At 41.0% G+C, this 17,703-nt stretch overlaps 1 protein-coding gene across 5 annotated transcripts in view; it reads right to left on the reverse strand.

Annotated features, from left to right (window-relative positions):
• The window catches only part of LOC132816685 (neutral amino acid uniporter 4-like), a 197,838-nt gene that overhangs the window by 76,452 nt on the left and 103,683 nt on the right, over positions 1-17,703 (reverse strand). Inside the window, exon 10 of one of the 5 annotated variants that reach the window (XM_060826549.1) lies at positions 6,803-8,035. The exons of the other annotated variants lie outside the window; for them this stretch is intronic. Within the exon in view, the coding sequence (XP_060682532.1) occupies positions 8,020-8,035 (16 nt within the window). The 3' untranslated portion in view covers positions 6,803-8,019. Of the gene's footprint in view, positions 1-6,802; positions 8,036-17,703 lie in introns of those variants that run through there. 5 annotated transcript variants of the gene reach the window in all.

Consider the following 17,703-nt stretch of genomic DNA (forward strand, 5'->3'; position numbering starts at 1 on the left):
TGGCAGAGCAAGTTCGAAGAGCCAGAGGGCCTTCTTCTGTTCCGAACTCTTATGCTTATGTTCGCTTCACTGTCTCAAATTAAGAGCAATCAGAATGCATGATTGCAACATGTGCTTCATTTCTGGTATTCATATGGATATTTGGAAGATTTAGCTAACCCATCTCTGTCAAAAGGAGGGTCAGGCAAGATTACCTACTGTTATCATGTTAACATCCAGGCTTGAACGCGACCAACCACATAAATAGTGCAACTACAAAACTTAGAACTTAGGACATTATGTGCAGTAAACGCCATTGGGCCCATGATGTCATGCAGACCTATAAAACTAATCTAAAGCCAATCTAACCTACACTATAGGATAAATAGACAAAGTCTTTTCCCTGAGGTGGGGGTGCCCAGAACTAGAAGGCATAGGTTTAGGGTGAGAGGGGAAAGATATAAGAGACCTAAGGGTCAACATTTTTATGCAGAGAGTGGTATGGGTATGGAATGAGCTGCCAGAGGAAGTGGTGGAGACTGGTACAATTGCAACATTGAAAAGGCATTTGGATGTGTAAATGAATAGGAAGGGTTTGGAGAGATATGAGCCAGGTGCTGGCAGGTGGGACTAGATTGGGTTGGGATATCTGGTCGGCATGGATGGGTTGGACCAAAGGGTCTGTTTCCATGCTGTACATCTCTATGACACTAGTGTCACAGGCAGGGCATTCCACACCCTCAGCACTCTCTGAGTAAGCAGGTCACAGGCTAAGAATTTTGCCAGGACTAGCTCATTTTCTGTCTCCCTAATGCTTATGCGCCATTTACAAGGCTCAAGTCAGATTGGTGAGGGAATAAATCTCCACCTGTCTGGTTAGGTGCAATGAAGCTGAATATCGAAGATAAAGTAGGATAATTGATTGATACCCCATCCACAAACTTCACTACCAATGCAAAGTGACAGGAGAATACACTATTAGCAAGATACACAGCACAAATTCATTCAGGCTCCTTCAAAAGCACATTCCAAACACATAACCTTTACCACTGAGAAGGATAAAGGAAATGGATAGGTGGGAACATTGATTCCACCAAATTACCATTCCTTCACTTTCACCAAGTCAAAATCCTGAAACTCTCTTCCCAACAGCGAAGTCTGCATCCAAAGACATGACTCCATACTAGTGAATTGCCTCTCTAGCGCCAGGGTCAGGGATATCTCTTTTGTTTGGACTGCAGTAATTCTCAGCAACAGCTCACCACCACCTTCTCCAGTTGAACTGCATAAGAACAATAAATACTGGCTTATCCCATGAACAAAGAAGAAAAAAGTAGCACTTTTGCTCTTAGACGCTACAGACATGGATTTTCCTGTATTTTGCAAGAAGAACAGAAGATTCACTCACTTTGCGGATGAAAGGGAAGATTCCTTGCTTTTCTCCGGCTTCATACGTGAATTGCATTGATAATGGTTTTATTTTGTTTTCTTCTTCCAGCTCGGAGTCAGTCCTCATCTCAGGAGATTCCAATCTCCTGGTTATTTTTTTAACCTCGACACAACTGCCATACAGTAATACAGCTTATATTCTTCTGCATCCATATGGTTGTGCGTGTAGGTGCAAGATATAGTGAAAATACCTCGTGAAAATAACGTTATTAACATTCCACCACCAGGAAAGACATCCATGTGGCCAATGAACCAGTGACAAACAAAGCCCTGAGTGAACAATGCTTACATGAAAAACATGAAGGGGAGGGGAGGGACTCAATCAAAATAGAATTGCAAGGGAAAATAAAGAACTCCACTCCCCACAGTGCCCGCCTCTGCCTAAAGATGTCAAGAGTATTGGTAGACACTGCATGTTCCATCTTGAGGGATACTCAGGCCCAAACATAACTACAGAAGAGGAGAAGGCAGTTGACCATGACAACCCCCTCCATGGCTTGTGGCCTGGACCTGTTAATGGCCAGCCTCACCAAAGCCGGGATAGACCCAAGAATAAATCCTCTGACCTGCCCACGCCCTTCCCCTCCGCACCAGGTGCCCAAAGATGAGGATTGTGGGACTAAAGTTCAACCAGAAGCAGAGGAGATGGTCCTTCAGGTAACTAAAAAGGGACTGCAAATGCCCACACCCAACGTATACATGGTCCCTTGCTGTTACAAGGGACTGCTGCAAGCAGCAACATCCACCCCAGATACCCAAGGGAAAGGTATCCCTTTCCACGCATTGACAGCCCATCACTGGGGATCTCCACCACCAGGTGGTAAATAGGCATGCCAGGTGTGGATAAAGGAGAAGACTAGTGTGTAGCAGCAGTCTGTACAGGGCTCATCTTTTTATTTCCTTAAAGGACAAATAACAAAAATTATGGAGGCAGCTAAGGTTGTGGGGGACAGGCTCCCAAGTGAGTGTTGGAACTTGGGGCCAATATGAAATTCCATTCAAGCAGGAGTACGTGTAGATGGGATTCCACCACACAACTGAGCATTCTCCAACTGGTGTACAATGTTATGTCCGAGCACCACTGTTTTAAGGTATAGAATGGCAGTGGCCTTGAACCGATGTCTACCACTGCCCTGTGTGCCAATTCCTGTGGCAGCATCCAGCCTTGGCCCCTGCCACCCAGCATGTCCCTGACCCCAATCACCCTCATGGCCACTGCCTTACCCGCCGTTAGCAATGCGAACCTGCGATTGAGGAGGTGCAGATTCCTGAGCAATGGCTCTCTGATGATAGCCACTACTCCTGATGGAGTGTGGACTTGACGTGAGCTGACCACGTTGCAGACAGTGATCAGGTCCTGGTAAAAGACACGCAGCGTCCCGAGGGCAACCTCCAAACTGTCACAGTTGATGAACAGGAGCTGTGTATCACAGTTGAAGTTATGAACCTGGTGGAAAAAATACATTGCCAGGGTGCACCAACTAGGAGGTGGTTCAACATAAAAGTATTGCTGCAAAGACTGAAGGGAGAAAGTCACCAGCTGGTCGGCATGGACAATTTGGACCAAAGGGTCTGTTTCTGTGCTGTACATCTCTATGACTCTTGGGAAAGATCATTTGCCTTTCCATAGCCTGAATAACATGGCTAAAGCATTCCATCCCCGTTACATCAGCTGTGCTTAGGGGTTTTAATCTGACAATGTTAATGCTTTAATTTCTGACTTTGCAACATCCTTGGGACTGAGACCTCAGATCAAGATTTTTTTCAAGGCCCTTCAATTCAGTTTCTACAGCCTGCCTTTTAAAGCCCACTCACTGTGGTGCTGACACTCTGTCTGAGCTATAAGCAATTTTTGGTTTACTGCTTGCATCCTAATTTTGAGAACTACACACTTTTAAAGTTTCTTCTGCTCCGCCAGAGTTACTAAGCTTTATTCATAGAGCCTCCCGATATCAGACCTCACTGCTGAATTCAATCTGACACTACTCCCACAGATTGTCAACCTGTATCTGCTCGGAATTACTAATTCTATTTCTCCAACATGCGTGCAATACAGGAGTTACCACTATCTCCTGCCTGGGCCGAAATACTTGTATCATTTGATAGGGAATTCTTCTTTGAGGAGGACTGCCATGATGGTTTTCTTCTGTGAGTTTTTTGAAAGATAGCAGGCAACTTCAAGGCAAATCTGAACATTGCATCATGGCGCACTATGTTCCTTCAACAGTCAAATCAAATACACACTACCTACTATGGCGTATGAGCAAGCTAGCTCTCTGCTGTTTGAATTCCATCTCACAAAGAAGGTTGCTTCCATCAACTGGAGTGCAGGACCTGCTTAATCTAATGTGCTGGTGGGAAATCACTTCCTGGTATAACTAGCTTATTGATTGTTTGCAACTAACTGCAGAAGACACTGTTGGAGAGACTCTGAGGACCCCTGACGTCAGGTCGTGTTCTTTTAAAATCTTGAGCTGTTTTGTGCACAAGTCAATATGACATCATCACAGTGTTTATGCCATCCCTCTATCAATGGTAAAAGAACAATATCCAACACCTTCCATTCTAGCAGCAGATGATTCAAAGAAACAGCTGGGAACAGTTTTGATAATAAGTGGAAAGCTAAAAGCATTCACGCTCAAAACAGCATCAGATACTGTGGGAGTGGTAGAGTCAGAATCATTGGCGACCTTTAAGCGACAATTGGATAGGTACATGGATGGGTGCTTAATCTAGGATAGATGTTCGGCACAACATCGTGGGCCGAAGGGCCTGTTCTGTGCTGTATTGTTCTATGTTCTAGATACCATGCCAACACAGAAAGAGAACTTTTAGCAGGTGCAGATGGATGTGACAAGTTTCATACATACCTCTACGGGAAAGGCCCATACAGGACTGTGGTCATCATTCACTGAAAATGATCACAAAGAAAAGATTGTATAGAGCACCTGAAGTCTCGAGAGATTATGCTCAAGGTTTCAGAGATATGAGGTGTAACCCAAAAAGAGAAATAGGGCTTGCGGATATCGGATCTCATCTGTTGCCACAAGAAACACAAGACAGAACAATCAGGTATGAAGATCTATCATCTAGTTTACATAACACGACTGAACCCAAAATCAGATACGAGACTAGAAATAATAAGATGTCACAATGTTTTCTTAGCAAGAGATCCAAAGATGGTCTGATCAGATATAGGAAACAAACAGTAGTTTTGCAGTACTGATCAATCAGCAAAAACATCACATTAGAAAGTGGTGTTTTGTTGACCAACTCTAGGATCTTTACATAAAAAAAAAGTAGAGAGATCTCCACGTGAAACAAGGAGGTTGTATATTAATGGTAATGTTTAAATTCACAGCCAGATCAGCTGTCATAGCAACTACAAAGACACAGAGAATGGCGTCTATATGAAGCATATGCCTGAAGTATAGAAACACTAGAAAGAGATGATAGCTACTGCAGTATCATTCAAACCACAGCATACTATGGGAACTGTTTTATTCACACAACTAAAACTGGGATCATAGATATTTTGACTCAAGGTTCCTTTTTTATTATAAAATGTGTCAGGGTCGGAGATATTCCAAGACAGTTGAAAACTTTGGCTGAACAGTATGAATTAAATATCATCACTTGTCAACACATTAAAGAATAGGATTTAGTGTTATAGGAAGGTCTAAGTCTTCCTTTATTGTGACTCCAAGATATACCTCAAGTCCCATGTAAAATCGCCTCCAGTGACTGAATGGCAGAAAATATGACTTGTTTGGCAAAAATATCTTACATCTTCCAAAATGATCAAGAGGAAGAAAAACAACAGCTTTGTGATAATTCAATAATAAATTGAATAAGATTTTAATAATAATAACTTTCAAGTAATGTAACAATGATTTTTTAAAACTACATATAACATTAACATAACTGTTCTAATCATCAACTTTTTTGATATGTCTAAACTAAAGAAGATTAACACCTCACTTGTAAAGTATTCACTTTCGATTGTACAAAACTGTTAAAGCAGTTTTATTATGCACAATACTTACAACATTACTTAACTGGTAGGATGCTTTTCATTGTTCACAATATTGAGGCACTCTGTACAGACAATGACATACATGTTGCTCATGGTGTAAGCATTATGCTTGATGTTACTGGTGTTGTGCCATTTGGTAGTGATATGACACTGCTCTTAGTGATGTAACTAGAATTATTAATGACTCTTATTTGCTTTAACAGCTCAGGTGTAGGTCAATTATAGACTCCTCATCTGTTTTTAGCTGTCACTCTCAAAGATTTAAGACTTCAGAGTCTGTTTTATCAACAATTTTCACTGAGTTCCAGATTCTTAAGAATTGGATCCTGTATTTGACATTCTTATTGAAATGTTGGCAGAGGAAGAAGAAAATCAAGTACAAGGTCTAACATCTTAACATATTTTGAATGTGTAACATCTGACATAAGGTCTGGCACAAATGCCATTACTTGCACTAGATTTGGGCGGCACGGTGGCACAGTGGTTAGCACTGCTGCCTCACAGCGCCTGAGACCCGGGTTCAATTACCGACTCAGGCGACTGACTGTGTGGAGTTTGCACGTTCTCCCCGTGTCTGCGTGGGTTTCCTCCGGGTGTTCCGGTTTCCTCCCACAGTCCAAAGATATGCGGGTCAGGTGAATTGGCCATGCTAAATTGCCCGTAGTGTTAGGTAAGGGGTAAATGTACGGGTATGGGTGGGTTGCGCTTCAGCGGGTCGGTGTGGACTTGTTGGGCCGAAGGGCCAGTATGTTTTTCCATACTGTAAGTAATCTAATTTGCACTTGAAATAGAGCTAATTTTCTGTGTCTCTCTCTGCCCATTTTTCTATATTATATATACTAAAAAGAAAGTAATCTCAATGTAACCAATACACCATGCAAGCTCTTTATTCTCTTTCAACTAGAAAAATATAATGGCAACTCAATCAGTGTTGCATGTAAAAACTATGCATATCATCAAGTAGGAGCAGCAACTTTGGAACTGTGGAACACAAAAGCTTATTGGCTTCTTTTACAAAGAATTATGCAAATAGAAAAATATAATTCTTTAAAATAAGTGAAAATCTTTGTTTTTGTGTTACTGAATGGCATTTTGTTAATTCACCTGCATTTGGTCAAACCTCAAATTCTATATAATACCATATGTTGTTAAAACATACAAAAGCATAGATGTAAAAAAAAGTGTGCACTAAACTAATCTCAACATTGAATGTCTATCAACTACAGAATAAAATAATGAAACAACGATATATCCAATTTCAAATCTAGGAACAGCCTAAGTCAATGCAACCTTAACTGTGAAATTTATTTATGCAGTATACAGTCTGCAAAGCATATTTGTGTCTTAGCTGCTGGCTTGTCATGTGTTTTAGTATCAATTGTTAAAAGCAGCATTTCTACTTTTCGAAGAGCACAGCAACATCACTGGTCCAAAGGGAGAGGTAATGCTCCATTTGTAGTGTTGCCAACATTCCAGGTCCATTAACAACAACAACAACAACAACATTGCCAAGGGCATCTAAATCAATAGATTTCCATGTTGTCCTCAGGAAGTTGAGCTTAAACCAATTTTGAAAACATCTAAAGCATCTAAGGTGGTGTTCCTTTGGCATGAAGTGTAATTACCTGACATACAAGAAAATGCCTGAAGAACAAGAGCTTTATATCAAAATAGCTTTTTATTCTTCCACGGGTTTGGGCAGTGCTGACATAGCCAGCCACTTGTTGTACATGCCTAACTGCACTCAAGAAGGTTATTTCGTCACCCTCATGAACTGCTGCTGTGCATCTGGTGCAGGTACACCCATGGTGCTGCTGAAAAGAAGTTCCAGGATTTTATCTCTCAGCAGTGAAGGAATGAGTCCAGTTCCAAATCAGAATGACTGGCTTGGAGGAAAATTACATATGCTTCAAATGCTCATTACCTGCAGTTGATGGACAACTAATGGCTCATTGTAGTGGAAAAAAGTTTTAAAAATAAAAGGGGACCTAGAAGACTGCAAGGCACTTTCAATACCCCAGTTACATAATTGGGAAGCTAGTGCAAATTAAACTTCAAGGAAGAGGCAGAAAATACCACATCCTCAAACAACAACATAGCACGAGTAACCATAATTTTCAATTGATCAAATAATGAGGAAAGCATTCTGATAAAAAGTTCAGGTTTGGTACTGTCACTTTCATACTAAAATGATATGATGCATTAAGGTCAACCATTTAGACAGTGCATCATGTAAGTTTACTAGATATGGATATCCATAACACTATGTAACAGTTTCAAATCACTTTTCAGTTCTACTTTTATCTACAATCACAGACTTGGTCAACAGATAGTTGTCAAATGTCTTATTCAAGTCTTCAAAAAGAATACTTTCAATATGCTGGCAATCCAAAAATATTCAAACATTCTACATCCCAATCCATCGCTGATACCTCAGAAGAAGGTACTATCATCTTGCCTGAGAAGGGAGCAGCAGAGGAAGAGAAGGGACGCAGGTAGGAAGACGTCATCTCAATTGCAGGATGCTCCAAAGGCCACTTCACAAAAGGATGACGTCATCCCTTACTACACCTGGAAAACATGAAGGGTCACATCAGCCACATGTGTCAGGAGCAGTCCTCCTCAACCCTCTACCCATCTTTTAAGTTGCACATAACTCATATTATACCTATTCCGACAGCATTTGCTCACAATGGGTACCTGAAATAACATGTGCCCTATCACACTAATACCCCTAATTGAAAACAAAAATGTGTATATATTCAACTTCCCAGAGCCCATCAGTGGGATAGGCAAATGGTAACAATAGGAGCAGCAGCCTAACAGTTTGCCGCTTAGCTGTTATTGAGTTATTCCAATCCATGCAACATGGTCCTGATATGCACACAAAACAGGAAGGGCCTGACAATTCAATAGCTGGCATTTTCATGGACTTAAACTGTTTCTAAAATGAACCAAAACGCATACTTAAAATGACTACACTGATCACCCAACACACACCGTTTGGCCAGGTTTCTCGAATGTAACATAGATCAAAGTAAAGACAATCTGAGTTAAAACAAATATTACCAACACAACCTCCAAAAAAGTAATATAAACAGCTGACAGGCCCCATGAAGACATGAAAGGGCCTCATCGCTTCATTGATACACACCATTGACAGTCTTTGTACATTCAGAAATGAAACACTGCATACCCTTCTCAAGCTAAGATGCATGACCTCAGCAGATATAACAAGTTTATAATTCAAGGAGCTCTTTGGCATGCTAGGAAAATATTGAATTACAGATACACAACTGATTGCAGACTGAAAAGGCTCTCTGTCAACAAGCAAGGTGTCCCATTAAAAGCACTGACTGGAAACAAGCACCAAGAATCACCAACTTGACAGATAACATTTGCCACTACTAATGATCCAAGAAACCAACGACAGCCTCAAATTAAAACCTTAAGTCTCAAGGACACAAAGGACTAAAAAAAATCATATTCTTTGATCTTCCTTTGGACTGTATACTACTCTCTTAACTTGGTATGTGTTTGTGCATGCACATGTGCATGTGAACAAGATAGTGCAAAAAACCATGTCCCTGCTTGAAAGCTGCATCTTTTATATCTTTTAGCATTAAAATATATTTAACTCAAGAAAACATTGTGATTAAGACCATAAGATGTAAGAGGAAAAGTAAGCCATTCAGTCCATCAAGTCTACTCTGCCATACAATAAGACCATGGTTGATCTGATAATCCTTAACTTCTCTGGATTATTTGCAGCAAAAAGCACATTACCTCTATGTATCTAAATTGTGAATCTCAAAAGTTAATTCTTTTCTATAAACATGATGAGATTTCTGCAAAACATTTATGCTCCCAAACATTTGTGCAAAAAAACCTAGTTTCTCCACCCTTCCTACACATCCCACTTTCAATTAGATTAGATTAGATTACTTACAGTGTGGAAACAGGCCCTTCGGCCCAACAAGTCCACACCGACCAACGAAGCGCAACCCAACCATACCCCTACATATACCCCTTTCCTAACACTACGGGCAATTTAGCATGGCCAATTCACCTAACCCGCACATCTTTGGACTGTGGGAGGAAACTGGAGCACCCGGAGGAAACCCACGCAGACACAGGGAGAACGTGCAAACTCCACACAGTCAGTCGCTGAGGCGGGAATTGAACCCAGGTCCCTAGCGCTGTGAGGCAGCAGTGCTAACCACTGTGCCACCGTGCCACCCAACGTCCTTCATTGACAGAGTTCTATTATTTTAAAAGCCTTTACCAGTCACAGGTCTGTAGCATGCAGATTCTAAAACTTAAGATCTAAATGTTATTTAAAAAAATTAAACTCAGAGTCCCCAAAGACATTCTTCTTATCTATTGGGAAGTCATGTGAGGACAGACATTTCGTCTATGTTTTTAGACAAAGTATTCAACATAGAACTGAATGTTTGTATCAAGGACTTCTACAGGATAATAAGGCAGGTTAAAATAATGCCCAGGTACATTCTTAGATAAAAGTATAAAAATATTATGAAGAGTGGTTAGAATGTGGAACTCAATGCCACAAACAGTGGCTGAAGCAAACAATGTAGCTGAACAAGGATATGAGTGAGAAGGGAAAAGAAAAGTGAACATAAATTCTGTTGGGGGAATATGGACCGTCAAGTTGCATAGAAGTGCCATCATTGGGCCAAATGACTCGGCCCAATTTATCTTACGTGACTTTAATTGATGAGGACACTGAAACCTACACAGCAAAATTAGTGAAGCAGCATGTAACAATTTTCAGTGACATAGAGTTACAGATACCTAGAAAAGTACCTCAGCATGGATACAATGGATCAAATGTTCATCCTTTGTGCTGTAATTATTCTACAATTTTATACTCAAATGCTTGAACACAAAAGAGATTACATTGAGTATTTTGGACAAAACGTAACAAAATGAAACATGACCTAGCATAACTTAACAATGTAAAATATGAAAAAATATATATTGCATTATATATCTTCCCTCAAAGCTAGATGATTTTTCCTTGCATGTAAAACATAAGAAGTGTGACAATCTGAACTTTTATCGAGAAAGCATTCTTCAGGCGTTTTCACCACTGCCTCACAGCTCCAGGAACCCAGTTTTGATTTCAGCCTCGGGCAACTGTCTGTGTGGAGTTTGCACATTTTCCCCATGTCTGTGTTGGTTTTCTCCGGTGGTCCAATTTCCTCCCATAGTCCAGGGATGTACAGGTTAGGTGGATTGGCAATACTAAATTACCCATGGTGTCCATGGTTGTACAGGCTAGGTAGGTTAGCCATGGGGAAATACAGGGATTAGGTGGGATGCTCCTCGGATGTTAGTGTTACTCGATGAGCTGTAGGAATTCTATGACTATTTTATGATTGTAACATTTTACTATATTATCCAGCACTTCAAAATATTAGTTATAAAAATATTAGTTGTATTATATGCTGTCTGACAAAAGATCTGGGCTTGTTACTTGGATTTAAATAGGTCATTCAGGACAGTTAGGAGCTAGCAGAAAGTTCAAAAACTACCACTGGAAGACTGAGGATGCTAAGGGCAGTGTGAGGAGAAGGTACAAGACAAAACAGGAGGAGGTGAAAGCATATACGTCAGCAACACTTAAGAGACACTTAGGTAGAAACATCAACAGGCAAGGAATAGAGGGATACAGACCATGTGCAGGCAGATGGGAGTTTTGAATGGCATCGTGGTCAGCACAGTCATAATGAGCTGTCGAGTCCAATCCTGAGCTCTACGGTTTGACATTTTACGTTCTAGTGTTAAGATTTTGAGTCCTTCTGTATAGTTCTGAAGAAATCATACCAGACTTGAAATATTGGTGAAGCTCACTGTTTGTGAAAACCTTGAGTTGTGCTGGAGAGCCATTCTAAAAATCCTGAGAGAAGCATAGACTCAAGAAAGGAAATTGGACCACCCAAACATGATGTTCTGGGGACCTGGGTTTGAATCCCACCATGGCAGATGGTGGAATTTGAATTTTTGGCACAGTGACACACAGTGATTAAGCACTGTTGCTTCACAGTGCCTCAGGCAACTGTCTGTGTGGGGTTTGCACATTCTCCCCATGTCTGCGTGGGTTTCCTCCGGGTGCTCCGATTTCCTCCCACAGCCCAAAAATGTGAATTGGCCATGCAAATTGCCCATAGTGTTAGATGAAGGGGTAAATGTAGGAGAATGGATTTGGGTGGGTTGCTCTTTGGAGGGTCGGTGTGGACTTGTTTGGCCAAAGGGCCTGTTTCCACATTGTAAGTAATCTAATCCAAAAACATGAGCAGTCACTGAGACAGTTTACGACACCACAACTCTGAAGGATGTTCAAGGCCAAGCTGTTGAAAATCATTATCACTTGTGCAGTTTTAAAGACTTTTTTTCCCCTGGAGCTTATGAGACTGATGGGTGGCCTTATACAGGTTTATAAAATTAGAGGGGCATAGATAGGGGGAAGTGCCAAGGTCTTTTCCCCAGGATAAGGGAGTCCAAACTAGACAGCAGAGATTTAAGGCAAGGGGAAAAAATTAAATAAGAACCTGAGGGGCAACATTTTCACACAGAGGGTGGTGTATACATTGAATGAGTAATGAGAGGAAGTGGTAGAGGCGGGTACAATTACAACATTTAGAAGACATTTGGACAGGTGCATGGATAGGAAAGGTTTAGAGGGATATGGGCCAAATGCTGGCAAATGGGAGTAGTTCAGTTTAGGAAACATTGTCATCATGGACTGAAAGGCCTATTCCTGTACTATATGAATTGGGACTAGAAATTGCCCTCACAATTTGGTTCAAAATTCTACTGCCCCATTTATGAATGTCACAAGGTTCAGGTGGAAACATGCCATTGGTACTGATCCCATTTTTATCAGTAATGGTGCTAGTGTCTCACAAACCAGAAGCCATATTTCCCACACTTGCCTTTGAGTTATGTATTTCTCTCTCTAAGTTAACGAGCCCACAATGTTCCACAGTCTTCTCTCCACAGAACCCACAGGCAAATTTGTACATCATTTTAACATTATTTTTATGAATTCACATTCCTAATCTGTGTACATGTGCATGTTTGATTTTGATTTTCTTGTATTTAGTAGCTGATAAACTCTCTTTAACTCAACAAAGTTGCTGCAATTAGTTTCTTTCAAAATATTAAAAATATTTGGATTGACAAATGATATCCACAAGGAAAAGGATCCTTCTCAAATTATGTTGTTGCAACCAATTAATTGTTCAATTAAGGGGAACCAGTATTGTTACAGGACCAGTCATGAGGTGTTGAGTACTCTGGGGCAGAGTTTAAATCCCACAAGCATAACTGGAGGAATATGAGCTGCCTCAGCTACTGAATTAGTATTCCAGGTTGAACATGATTTGGAGATGCCGGTGTTGGACTGGGTGTACAAAGTTAAAAATCACACAACACCAGGTTATAGTCCGACAGGTTTAATTGGAAGCACACTAGCTTTCGGAGCAACGCTCCTTCATCAGGTGACAGTGGAGGGCTCAACCATAACACAGAATTTATTGCAAAAGTTTACAGTGTGATGCAACTGAAATTATACATTGAAAAATTGATTGTTAAGCCTTTCATCTGTTAGAATACAGTGATAGTTTCACTTCTTTCGTGTGTAAATCACAAAACCTTTTTTTTAGAAAGTTGCATTCTCGGGTTAGCTGTTAACAATGGTGATAGCTAGACAATATGTTGAAGGTAAAAACAATGATTGCAGATGCTGGAAACCAGATTCTGGATTAGTGGTTGCTGGAAGAGCACGGCAGTTCAGGCAGCATCCGAGGAGCAGTAAAATCGACATTCCGGGCAAAAGCCCGTCATCGGGAATACCACCACTAATCCAGAATATTTTGAAGGTGTTGGCCCCTGTGTTCTCTGTCAATGCCATGATGCTTAGATTGATTCTAATTTAAAAAGTGAGATAACGGAGTTTTACATAAATTCATGCAGTTTTTGAGCAAAGTACAATGTAACCCTGCAAGTACAAATTCACCCACAAAATATATGTGTGCATGTGGGTCTTTGTCGGTCTGTGTGTGTGTGTGTGTGTGTGTGTGTCTGTCTGTCTGGGTGGGGGTTGTGAGTGTGAGAAAGTGTGTGAGAGAAAGTGTGTGTGTGTGGGTGTGTGTGTGTGTGTGGGTGTGTGTGTGTGTGTCGTCAGTGCAGAGCGTCTTAAGTGTGTGAGGGGGTGCATGTGCAAGTGTGGGAGTGTGTGTCTGTCTGTAAGGGTGTGTGTGGATGTCTGTGTGCACGTCTGCGTGTATGAGTGCCCGCCAAACCTCAAACACATTGTTGTCCATAGCAAGCTGTCCGACTCTCAGGACAACTCCATACAACCCTGTTACGGTAGACGCTGCAAGACGTGTCAGAGTGTGGACATCGATACCACCATTACGCGTGGGGACACCTCCCACCTTGTAGATGGCAGGTACTCATGTGACTCAGCCAACGTTGTCTATCTTATACGTTGCAGGCAAGGATGCCCGGAGGCATGGTACATTGGGGAAACCGAGCAAAGGTTACGACAACGGATGAATGGGCATCACACAACAATCAACAGACAGGAGAGTTCCCTCCTAGTTGGGGAACACTTCAGTGGTCCAGGACATTCAACCTTGGACCTTCGGGTGACAATCCTCCACGGTGGACTTTGGGACAGGCAGCAGAGAAAAGTGGTCGAGCAAAGGCTGACAGCTAAGTTCAGTACCCATAGGGAGAGCCTCAACCGGGACCTTGGGTTCATGTCACATTACAGGTGACCACCATTGCACTATACACACACACACGGACACACACACACGGACACAGGTACACACAGACGCGCACACAGACACCCACCCTCCCATAATCATACATGCACCCCCTCACAGACTTAAGACACTCTGCACTCACTACACACACACATGCACTTTCTCACACTCACAACCCCCAACCCAGACACACACACACACAGACAGACAGACCCACATGCACACATATTTTGTGGGGTGAATTTGTACTTGCAGGGTTACATTGTACTTTGTGCAAAAACTGCATGAATTTATGTAAAACTCCATTATCTCACTTTTTAGATTAGAATCGATCTAAGCATCATGGCATAGACAGAGAACACAGGGGGCCAACACCTTCAACATATTCTGGATTAGTGGTGGTATTCCTGATGACGGGCTTTTGATGACGGAACGTCGATTTTACTGCTCCTCGGGTGTTGCCTGAACTGCTGTGCTCTTCCAGCTCAACTAATCCAGAAAATGGTTTCCAGCATCTGCAGTCATTGTTTTTACCTTCAACATATTGTCTAGCTATCACAATTGTTAACAGCTAAGTTTTTAAAAAAAAGGTTTTGTGATTTACACATGAAAGAAGTGAAACTATCACTGTATTCTAACAGATGAAAGGCTTAACAGAATCAATTTTTCAATGTATAATTTCAGTTACATCACACTGCAAATATTTGCTATAAATTCTGTGTTAGGATTGAGCCCTCCATAATCACCTGATGAAGGAGCGTCGCTCCGAAAGCTAGTGTGCTTCCAATTAAATCTGTTGGACTACAACCTGGTGTTGTATGATTTGTAAGGTTGAACATGGATTGCAAAAAGTAATTAATGTAGCAAGCACACACAGTATTTTAGGTGGGCAACTTCAATAATCTTCGCTAAGAGTGACTCAATACCACCATTATGGAGAATTTTGAGAAACATAACAAACAAATGGTGAGGGAACCAACAACTAGGGAAAACCTACCTGGCATGTCCTTCACCAATCCAAGACCATGAGCACCACAAAGCTCTTGAGGAAGAAACATCTTGTTCACACTGAGCAAACACGCAATTGTGTTGTATGGCGTGCCATGTGCGAGATTCAGAACAAATCTAATAGCTCAAAGCTGTACAACCCTGAGGTACGATACTTCATCAGAAGCAACAGAATTAGGGTCAACCATAATCTTTAACTATATGACCTTGTATATACCTAACTCTAATATCAAGCCCCAGGATCAAAACTGGTTCATTAGCATGTTGTTCAGTACACCAGCAGTAGCAGACATACTTAAGAAAAACCTGAAGCTACACAACAAGCCTTTTTGCACATCAAATAACAGATACAGGATGCAGTAGAGAGCAAAGTGAGCCCACAAACAACAGGTCAAACCAGAGCTCTGCATTCCTGCCAGCCATGAACATTGGTAAACAATTAAAACAACTAACTGAGGAGCAAACTCCATAATTACTTCCATCTTCAATGATTGCCCAACACTCAACACAAAAGACAATACTGAAGCATTTATAGTTATCTTCAACCAGCAATGCCATTTGAACATTGCATCTCAGCACCCTCCTGAGATCCCCAGCATCACCAGTACCAGTTACACTGGAATTTTAGTTTTAAATTAGGCTTTTCTTGAAAATCATATGACTTGAGGAAATTGCTTAGACTCAGTTTAGGAAAGCACCACGACTGTGTTCATAACTGGGATTTAGGCAGAAGGGCGACAATCAAGACCCACTACTTCAAAGACTGTTCATAACTTGTCTGAATAGTTAATTAGCAATACAAATAACACATTTATGGTTGTCTTGCTTTGATATTCTTTCAGGTCTCAGTTTGGGAAAAACATGCTTGTCGAAAGACTGTCCATCTAGACTCTCTGCTTTTCTGAAAGAGTCATGTATTACTGATTATCTGCTTGAACAGTCTGTGGGTGACTTTCAATACTGTATTTCCTCAGCAAGTTGCATCTATCAAGACTCCAGACACAACTGCATATGTTTAGTGATCTGTGTGCGCCAGAATGCCAACTATCTGAATATTTCACAACTCATTCTTCTTTCCTTTAATAGCTAATCACGATGAAAAAAGTGGTATCTTACAATACAATGACTCTCTGTGGACAGAAATCTGTTTATTGATTCGTCTGGGAAGGATATGTGCGTGTTTGTACATTTATCACATTTTTAGGTTAGTTAGAGGAGTAAAAACATTTCAAATTAAAAATTGTGTCAGCCAGTTTTAATCATTGTTGAATATGCGCTGACTCACATTAAATAAAACATAATAACTTGACAACTAAATTCAAGTAGAATTTGGAGCAAGCAAATTAGATACATAAAGTGCACTCCTCTCAACTTGGTTTTAAAAAGAATATTCTAAAGAATTGTTGTGTATCTTGGAAAAGCAATAATTTTTCTGTTCCACTACTTTAGATCCAAGAAAATGCATTTCTGTCATGTTTCAGAATTTGGTATATTTTAATCTGGGTAGTCAGGGATCCAGAATCAAACCGAACAAATAACTCGGAAATTCCAATTGAGGACAGAAATCTTATTTATTCAAGTCTAATTAAAAAGATTAAAAAGATCTTAACTTTGCAGGAGTTCTGCCCTTCAATTTCCTGGATAGATGCCTCCTGTTATGAAACAGCAGAAGCCAATCCAGGAGACTGCTATTGAATGGGGGGTGGTGTCAACAGTACTGTGGGTGGATTAGAATGCCACACTGATGAAGAGATAGGAAGCCAATTAAGTGCATGAGTGCTTTGAGGATGGGAACATTTTCTGGCTGTAACAGGCTGCTCCTTTTTTGAGGTATTTTAGGTTTTAAGGGGATTTCCTCGAATTCCAGGAGCAGCAATTACTGTTTTATATGCTGTTGCATTGTTTTGGAAATTTGGGGGAAAAAAAGTCAAAACAACAGCACTTTTAAAAGGGAGAGGGACAATCAAAGGAAGCACATAGTCAGGCAGTGCAGGAGAGAGAGGGAGAGAAAGAAACACACACTGCTAACTGATATAGCAGTGAACCTGCACAGTTACTGCCTTTGCTGTTTGAATTCATACATCGCTGGACATTGGAGTGCGTTTGAGAAAATTAACAAACAGTGAAACACAACTAAACTTGGAAGAACCTGTTTGGGAGAGGTCACAGCATAAGAAACAGATAAGTGAATCTTTTAAGTGTGGCTTTACAGGAAGTCTGCTGTACTGAGTAGCATGTGTTATTTCTTGATAATGTATTAGATTGAGATATGTCCCTTGATTAAACTTAAAAACATAAGCCACAAGTATTAAGGTGGCCTAGAGAAGATTCCGTAGACGAATAAGACAGTGCCAGGAAGAGAGTGAGGAAAGAGATCAATCTGAGACTGGTACAGTTAGGATCAGAAGCGAGTCAAACAGTTAGGGCAGG

Source organism: Hemiscyllium ocellatum, chromosome 6 (assembly GCF_020745735.1).
Source record: "Hemiscyllium ocellatum isolate sHemOce1 chromosome 6, sHemOce1.pat.X.cur, whole genome shotgun sequence".
Classification (NCBI taxonomy): domain Eukaryota; kingdom Metazoa; phylum Chordata; class Chondrichthyes; order Orectolobiformes; family Hemiscylliidae; genus Hemiscyllium; species Hemiscyllium ocellatum.